The sequence below is a fragment of the Gossypium raimondii genome, chromosome 5 (genome assembly GCF_025698545.1).
Source record: "Gossypium raimondii isolate GPD5lz chromosome 5, ASM2569854v1, whole genome shotgun sequence".
NCBI classification, from domain to species: domain Eukaryota; kingdom Viridiplantae; phylum Streptophyta; class Magnoliopsida; order Malvales; family Malvaceae; genus Gossypium; species Gossypium raimondii.
Window position 1 is genome coordinate 22785331 of NC_068569.1, and position 8774 is coordinate 22794104.

Consider the following 8774-nt stretch of genomic DNA (forward strand, 5'->3'; position numbering starts at 1 on the left):
ATACAAAATTCTCTAAATGTGTTATGAGTTCTAATCTCTAATGGATGTATTTTCTAAGATTGTAAAAACCTATTTATAGTCTAAATTAGTAAGTCAAATAAACTATGTAATAAATATTAAATATGTAATACTAATAAATACTAAATCTTGTAGAAAGAAAATATATTTTATTTAACTTGACTTGCAAGCAATCTCTAAGCTAACATCGTATTTACGTGATGTATTTTACTGTTTAAATTAAGGTTTTTTTTTAAAGTTTCAGCCTTGGGCGTGTGCAAAAATTGGTTGCCACGTTGAGACCGAGAGTACCGCAATTCATTTGTAGGGAAATTAATATTTGGGATAATGAAAATGCAAACGTGAGGGTGTCTTCTGTCTTGTAGTCGTACACCTCTCCAATTCCAATTCTCTAATTTGGCTTACAATATTCAACATTTTCACATCACCCATACTTTTATCAAGTTGACCTTCTTTGCAGAAATCTCACTCCAAATCTTTTCCATGTAAGTATTATTGAATTGAAACAGTTTAATTACATTTTATAAATTTTTATAAAATTTATTTGGTGTATATAAACTAATCCAAGTTGCAGGTTAGGTTTGGATATATTTAATTCTATGGAATTAAGCAGATATTAGGACATTGATGAACACGGTGCATAGCTGTAACCAGTTGGAGCTAACCAGACAAACAATTCAACCCATTGATTCCGACCAGACCCTCTACTTTAGAGTTGCAACAATCTGTGGACTCAATTTGGAACCATCCCAAAGATTTTAATGAACTTCATCATAACTTTTACTTGCTTTTTCTTTCTCCTCCAACCAATAATAGGAAGTGTCTAATTTTTTTTCGTTAGTTTTGAAATTATAAATTGATCCCTAATAATCATTATACAATAATAATATTAATATTAATATCTTCTTTTTGACACCTTTCGCTATCAAAACAACAATTCCTCTGTTATACACCAACGATCGCTAACTCGAAATCCGGATAAGACCAGATGAATATGTGCAAGGCATACAGTGAGAGAACAACTAGGGGAGCTCGTGATATCAGCTCGCACAAGCCAAGGAGAGTTCTCAATCCCAGCTCGCATATACCTGAGGAGTTCGCATATAAGGGGCCGTGAGGTCTAGGCGACCCAAAACGGTACACGTGTTCAACATGTCTGAGGCCTATTCAGAATACCAGTCCTATGAATAGTGAGGTCAAATCTATGAACAGTAATAATATGTATAAATACCCAAATATTCTCTTTAATAAGACACACAACAAATTACTCAATATCTTCAATTCGGGGATAACATTTTCAAAACAAAATATAATATAATTTCGTATACCAATCTCTTCTGAACAGTATAAACATTTAGTCAATCTCTAATTAAAGCTTATTCCTATAAATAATTTCTCTTCTAATCTATAAAATTAATAAAGAAAAGTTGATGTGGACGTGTTATGGGAGTTAACTAACAACTGATATTGTATTATAATGATAGATTTGGTTACCCCCAGTTGACATGATTAGGGAACAAAATGATGTTTATATGACTGACAATTCATGGTGGGTGGGAAGGTTTAGCCTTTTGGAGGTCAAATTACTTAAAAAAGTGTCGAGTAAATAATTTTTGTATAAAACAGCCGAACTTAATCATTGTAATATCAAATGATTGAGCATGCCCTTCTCATGCTCCTATTCTACATCAACATTGCAATCATTAAGATACGCATAGATTTAGCTAAACCTTTCGCCCACCTATCATTATCTTCCAAGTTCATCCCCTCTTATATTCCTTTAATCTTGTTATATATCTTCCACGTATTCTTATACACGTCATCAATAAATAAATTATTAATTGATATTTTCACATTTGACGAACCTTTAATCAGGTGAATTTAGCGAAACTTGAACCATAATAGAACAAAAACTTTCATGGATTCCTCTTTCATTAGGCGCACGTAACATCTCAAGCTTATAAATTATCTAATTGTCCTAAAAAATCATATCCTATAAGTATAACATCACATCACGACTACCCCAAAGAAACAAGGTAAAACTCCATTGTTAATGAGTTCAAGATGTGTGGACATCTTTACCTTCTATATATTAACTTACCGTAACATCTAAGAAAGGGATTAAAACACATAAATCACCTTCCTTCCTCCTAAAACTACCTTATCAAACTAACCCTTCAATGGCTCTTCGCCCTAACTAAAAGTGAACCACCACCATAACTTTCATCTCTTCCTCCTAATTGTTAGTCTCGTTGATCAACAAATCTTATATTTTTTCGACTTTTTATTATTTTTAAAATATTTGTAGGTAATGTTGATATATAATTAATTAAATATTCTTTTAAAATTAAGTATGCTGTATGCCTGTAACGATATTTATGAAACTATTGCTACTAAATTCTAGCCGAAATTCAAGGCAGTTACATGTGTAGATGAATGTAGATAAGATCATCCTCGCATTTATAAAAGATCCTCCCCAAATCCCATTCACAACAGGGAGAGACAGAGACAGATGTAGGGAGGTTAGCAAAAAAGACAATGAGGGGTAAACTAAACAATGACTCCAAGCCGTAAACAAATGTGTCTCTCTCGTAGTCAGACGCTGATACTCACATGCTTGGAGTTCCATTAAAGCTAGCAGTTTAACTGTTTAATCTCCAAGGACATAACAGGTAGAATTAAGCATGTTACGGTCCCAAACTATACGGGGGAAGTTTGTCATTTTTGTGGATAAAATAATCACACATCACATGGGTGTTTGATGAAACTCAAGAATCTTCTCCCAACCCTGAACTCTCTTTTCATTATTTTTTCTTTTATTGAAGGACAGAGAGGAATATATATATGTATATATATGGTAGGTTGTTTTGTGAAAGAAACCCCATACCTGATAATGGGTTTAAGAGCTTTAAATTAGAGCTGAAAATGAATATAGCAATATTTTCTAGTTTGAAGCGCTAGAAAAAGTATCTGTCAGTAGATCAGTATTATTTGTAATGTGGAAGCCGCCCAAAATATGAAAGCGGCTGCAGTGGAGTGGCAATCGTAAGTACTTGATTCACCCATGAAATCTGAATCCTACCATAAAATGATTGACCAACCAACAGGGATGTCCTCTCTCCTCTTTTTTCTCAATCAACAACCATTAGATTTGCACAGATCCGGCTTGCTCATAGCCCCTCTTTGACATGTGTTCCAGGCTGGCTGTACCCTTTGCCTGTAATGGGTGAAAATCCAATAATATTACCCAGAATCAAAGATTATCCACATGTAATCAGTAATCTAAAACCATTTTAACACCAACGTTTTTCGACCTTTAAGCAAAGCATTGTGTCATGTCCATCCAAGTCAACCAACATTAAGTTTGCTTTTTGGACATGCATGGCCCATTGATACAAGAAAGCTCTTCGAGCCCACATGTTATTTTTTTAAGTTTAAAACTATATGATAATAATAAAAGGTTTAATTTTGAATAATTTTTTAAATTTCACCTCCATTTGTTTAGGTCAATTATACACCTAAAATAAAAAATATTTTTTAAAAAAATCCGAATTTACTTTTTTAAGTTTTATGGACACATGTCAACATTTTATTAGCTCACAACATAAATTCTAACAGCATCAGCCAAGTTAGAGAAAGGGTGCAAATTAGCGGTTAAAACGAAATTCTCACTGCTTAATGACTGATCATCGCAAACAAAACAATACAAAGTTGTACTTCAGGCGCATTCATTTCACCAGGTGATCACAAAGTTTTGGGGGCCGAAGATCTAACTTAATGAAAATAACTCTAGTTGAAAATGCAAATACAGTGACCAATGTATTTTTTAAAAAATAGTACACTTCTCTACATGGAGAGAACAAAACTTCCCAATGGGACTGAGAATATACAAACACTTACACTTTCCGCAGCCGTCCTCTCTTGCTTGTTTTTCCTTGGGAGGACTGCGAACTTTTGTTTGCACGAACATTACCTTGTCCACGCCCTTTACCTTTTCCCACTGAAGCAGACTTCTTGGCACCCTTACCTCGGCCTCTGTCAGAAACCTCACCATTGATGTGTCCTCCACTGCTGTCACTCTCGACATCACTATTCTCTTCTTCCTCTGTTTCAGATTCATCTTTCGCCTTCTTCTTCTTCTTTGAGGAAGTTGGAGTTTTACTAGCACCATTTTTGTTGTTTTGCTTAAGAACTGAAGTTTTGGTATCCGATACCGCAGTCCCTGAAGAACAGATGATTTATGGATCAGTGCCCGTGTCAAATTTTCTTAACTTCAAAAGTCGATAATCTAACATGTAATTACTAAAGCCGTCAATGAATCATATAGCCCCAATTAGTTGAAAGCTGTGGAGACAAAGATAGAGACGCACACCTTCATCAGAACCTTTGCCATCATAAATTTCCAACTGTAGAAAACATAAAAAGTTTAGACATAAGGCTTTATATTACAATATTTCAACATTAACAGAGAGCAATGGCAAAAAAACATCTCGAATCAAACCGGAAATTGAAGGTTCAGTGAGATGACCTATTAGTAAGTGATCAAAAACTGAGAATACCCAACAGCATCCACAACAATCCATATCACATAATACTCTACAAATACAAGGCATCAGGGGAGAGAGCAAAGCCAAAAATTTCCAAGAACGATATTTTGGGTGCATTTACACAATATTGTATGTACTACTCAAAAGGTTATGTTGAAGTGCATAACAGATAAGTTGTCCATACATAACAAATGAATCTTGCAACTAATCGCACTGTTTGCTTGAAGCAATGCAACTCAAAATGTTCAGAAGCCTAGAACTTACTAAACCCATCAAACTTTAAAAAGTATTGATAAAGTCACCGGTAAACAAGACTTTTAGCACAAATATACTTCTCACATCCTACGACATGGAATAAAAACAATACTTTTGGAAGGTACACCTTAAAGTTATCAAGGTAATCAATTCCTCAATATTAAGAAAAATGAAAAAAAAATTAAAAATTAAGAAATCTACCTGGTCAAGCCGGTCACCAACATTTGTTCTATCAACAATGACCATCGAGTGGCCCATACCACAAGCAACACTGCACAGATATACAAGAGAACTTGTCAGTAATTCCTGTCCAGAGAAAATCAGAGCATATAGTATTATAAATGCATGAAGTAACTGTTAATTTATATCCACCTGATAACATGCATGCCCTCCAGAATGTCTACCTTTTTGGGTATAGCGGAAGACCTAAAAAGAAGCAGCAAGATTAAGTAAATAGAATATAGGGAGAGAGGGTAGGAGAAAAAAAGCTGTTAGGACAAGTAACAGTACATACTTTTGTCCAGTGGGACCATATCCTAATTCTCCATACTGAGCGTGGCCCCAACTTATGCAGGAGGAGTCCGCACCAACAAAATGGAACATATTGCCTGAATCCATGCAACGTAAATTCCAGCCACTGGGAAGGAAAGGATAGATAAGTACGTCTGAGATGTGCTTACAGAGTCACAGACTAAAACTAGTGGTGTGAAGTTTAATTGACATCAACCCCTTAAGACTTAACAGAAAGCAAAGCATCAAAATAAACAGAATAAAAAAAACAGAACAGGTGAAAAGATAACGTAGCATTAACTGCAACAAATTAACAAAATCTAAGTCGAGCTATAATAAACAGTGGAAGTCTTCAATGGAAGGGAGGGAAAAGAACAGTAACCAAGATCTGTAAAAACATAAAAATGCTGATACATCAAGACCAAAAGCAAAATCAGGATCATGATGCAAGTAGAAAAGTTAACATTAAGAATGAAGTATAACATAGACATGGTGCAAAGCAAAACCTTAAATCCATTAGAGGTTTGGGATACATCCAGTCATCGCCAGTATTCTTTAGTTTGCCCCACATATACAATTGCCCACCGCCTGGAAAACAAGCAAAAGTTAATGAACCGCACATAATCACCTATAAATCTTTTAATTGAAGACCTATCCCAGTATCACCTTTCCCATTGACCCTCACTTGACACTTCATAAACTAGGAAAAGGCTTTAACCTTGCCCATTAATGGAGAGTATTAGCAACCAGACTTATCAGCTCCCTTAACAAACAATACCTGCAGTGCATGCTGAATTGACAGAACCAGCTGAAACAACTGCATTGGGAGGAAGAACATTGTGCTTTTGGAATACTTCAACACGACGAGGAACCCACTCATCCTTCTGCTCTCTGTGCCCAAGCCTGCATAAGTGATGAAGGAATTGCGTCAAGGAAACAAAAGGAAAAACAAATAAGTAGAATAAAGGATTTAAGCCCTGTAAAAACACATCAAATACTGGAACAATGCAGAAGTTAGCAGTGGTGAGCATGTCACAAACCTTCCATAACCGCCAAAGCCCCACCTAGACAATCACATAATAAAAGTAAATTGTTTATGAACAAGGAAAATAAAAGGGAAATCTAAAACCTTACCACAATAATCAACAATGACTTACGTGTAAACAAAGCCATTTGTGTCCACAGCAACTGGATGCACAAATTAGAAAAGTAAACAATGAGATGAATGTTTAAGTAAAAGAAGAACCAGGGATAGGGAAGGGAACGACCAAAAGATGAAAGAGCAAATGAAGGGAAGGGAACGACCAAAAGATGAAAGAGCAAATGAACATGAAAGAGAGCAGGCATATCATGAACCTGTATGGTTTGTTCCACAGGCAACTTTGATAATAGTTTCCCCAGAAAGAGTAGCTATAGCTCTAGGGCGAGGTTGAGATTCATAAACAAGCCTCACCGAGCTATCCTTGGCATTATACTGCAAGCGTATAGGTATGATGCAAACACCCGTGGAGAAAAGCAAGTCAATAGCAACTAGATTAGAGAACTGCTTAATTGATTATACACATCCGGCATAACTTTGTGAGTGATACTCTGCAGCAAAAATATGAACAAGACTCATCAAAGATAACTCATCTTCTCCACATACCTCGTTGTCTGTTCCATGACCAAGCTGGCCATACTGGGGAAGCCCTGCAGTTCTACCAACCAAAAAAGCATATTTAGATTCAGTGAAAGAATACAAATTAGAAAAGAACTATTGACAATAAAAGCAAGCCAAGAAACAGAACTAAAAGCACCACAAACCATACAGTATCGAAGCTCCTTCAGTAGATGATAACCACACGGTGAATTCAGCTCCACAGGCAGTATTTGTAACTTGAGACACGAGACAGCGGACAGGAGATGACTCAATTTCTACACAAAAAAAAAAGAATAGAAGACAAATTGATAAATAAATGAAAAACAAATTTTAATACAAAACGTCATCTTTCATGGAAGAACTTAACAACTAAGAAAACAAAACACCTAGAGTAACATAGTATCAGTGGTACTGCTAATCAAAATCAACAGAACCTACCATTTCTAGTAGATCCTGAACCAAGCTGCCCATGCTTATTCCAGCCAAATGCCAGGGAATTACCATCTTCAGTAACTACCACCGTGTGGCTCCTTCCCGCTCCTGCTTTGATTATTTTATACCTTCAAGATAAATGCAACATAGTTCAAATTAACCATCAATTTCAGAAAATTAATAAATACAGACAGGACTAATTTTAATAACAACACAACAAAAGAACATACTTTAAGAGTTCAGAAACAATAGTTGGCCTATCACGCTGGATTGTATCTCCATGACCCAGCTGCCCTTTCTATACATAAAAGCTAAAGCTCTATCAACCACTACTAACAACATTAGAATAACATTAACGACATGCATTTAACAACATTAAAAAAAACAGGTGAGGATTCTTCATGCCTCATTACGACCCCACGTGTAGCATCGCCCTTCAACATCCAATGCAACGCAATGACATGACACTGCAACGAAAAAAGAAACTTCAAAATATACCTTTTAAATGCGAATCAGTAGGTGTAAAACAAAAGGCAATGAACTCACCGCAACCGGAGGCAACGAACCGTATATCAACGCCGACGAGAGGGCGAAGGCGAGTGGGAGACACTAAGTTGCCTTCAAGTACACCTTTGCGACGACCAACGGCTTCCCAACGCGTGGAGCCACAGAACAAGAGCTCTCCTCCTTTCTTCTTCTCTTCCTCATCATCCTCCACCTTCTTCTCCGCTTCGTTCGTTGACATTTCCAGGCTACAGAAAGTTCAAAGCTTTGACACCAAAAAAGAAAAAGGGAGCGAATGAAGACCGATCTAACGGCTGGTATTTGAAAAGGAGGGAGGGACCCCAGATGGAGGAGAAATTTGGCGGGAAAAAAGGGAACAACGGCTAGTAAGAAACGGGATCGGAGCGAGTAGGGTTGAAAGCAGAAATAAGGAAGAAGAACAGAAAACCTTAATTCAAAAAATGGGGGAGAGCGTAGAAATATTTCAAAAGATGAGAAGGAAAGGATAAAAAGGGGTTGGCCTTACTCTCTTTTATTATTAATTATGGAGAGAGAAGGTGGATGGAGTTTGGGTAAATCAAATAGTTGGATTTTAGAATTAGAAACACATCCCTAAATGCATTTTCAATATAACTTTTGTATTCAAATTTCGTCCTCCTAAATCTCTCTACTCTCTTAAATTTTAGTTCTCAAATTTTTATTCAATTTCTCTAAAAAATATTGTTGTTTTAATTTTATATTTCATAATTTCTTTGTTTTCAATTGATTTTTATATGACAATTTCACTTATTCATTTACATGTGAAGCACATACCCGGCATCCACTTGCAAATGATAAGAAAATATTACTAACTTTTTAATTTTAATTAA

At 35.9% G+C, this 8774-nt stretch overlaps 1 protein-coding gene across 2 annotated transcripts; it reads right to left on the reverse strand.

The window, feature by feature from the left end:
* Positions 1-3672: 3672 nt before the first annotated feature.
* Positions 3673-8421, reverse strand: LOC105770252 (uncharacterized). 2 transcript variants are annotated; one of them, XM_052631786.1, is made up of 16 exons: positions 7948-8421; positions 7807-7868; positions 7632-7699; positions 7408-7529; positions 7134-7244; positions 6976-7019; positions 6687-6804; positions 6488-6518; positions 6371-6394; positions 6109-6233; positions 5837-5918; positions 5335-5457; positions 5193-5246; positions 5022-5091; positions 4391-4424; positions 3673-4240 (listed from the first exon to the last, which is right to left on the reverse strand). In XM_052631786.1, exons 1-16 carry the CDS (start codon positions 8144-8146, stop codon positions 3915-3917), a joined length of 1593 nt encoding a protein of 530 aa, XP_052487746.1. In that variant the 5' UTR covers positions 8147-8421; the 3' UTR covers positions 3673-3914. The 2 variants fall into 2 exon arrangements, with proteins under 2 accessions (XP_052487746.1, XP_012446820.2); XM_012591366.2 differs by having other exon boundaries at positions 6976-7027; positions 7139-7244; positions 7948-8420.
* Positions 8422-8774: the final 353 nt, after the last annotated feature.

Excerpts from the sequence above, each read along its gene's own strand:
- LOC105770252 (XM_012591366.2), bottom strand. The coding sequence starts at position 8,146 with ATGTCAACGAACGAAGCGGAGAAGAAGGTGGAGGATGATGAGGAAGAG. Across the intron at positions 7,700-7,806 it reads ACACGTGGGGTCGTAATGAG|AAAGGGCAGCTGGGTCATGG; the intron begins GCATGAAGAATC and ends TTTTATGTATAG. Across the intron at positions 5,458-5,836 it reads AAACCTCTAATGGATTTAAG|TGGCTGGAATTTACGTTGCA; the intron begins GTTTTGCTTTGC and ends TTTCCTTCCCAG.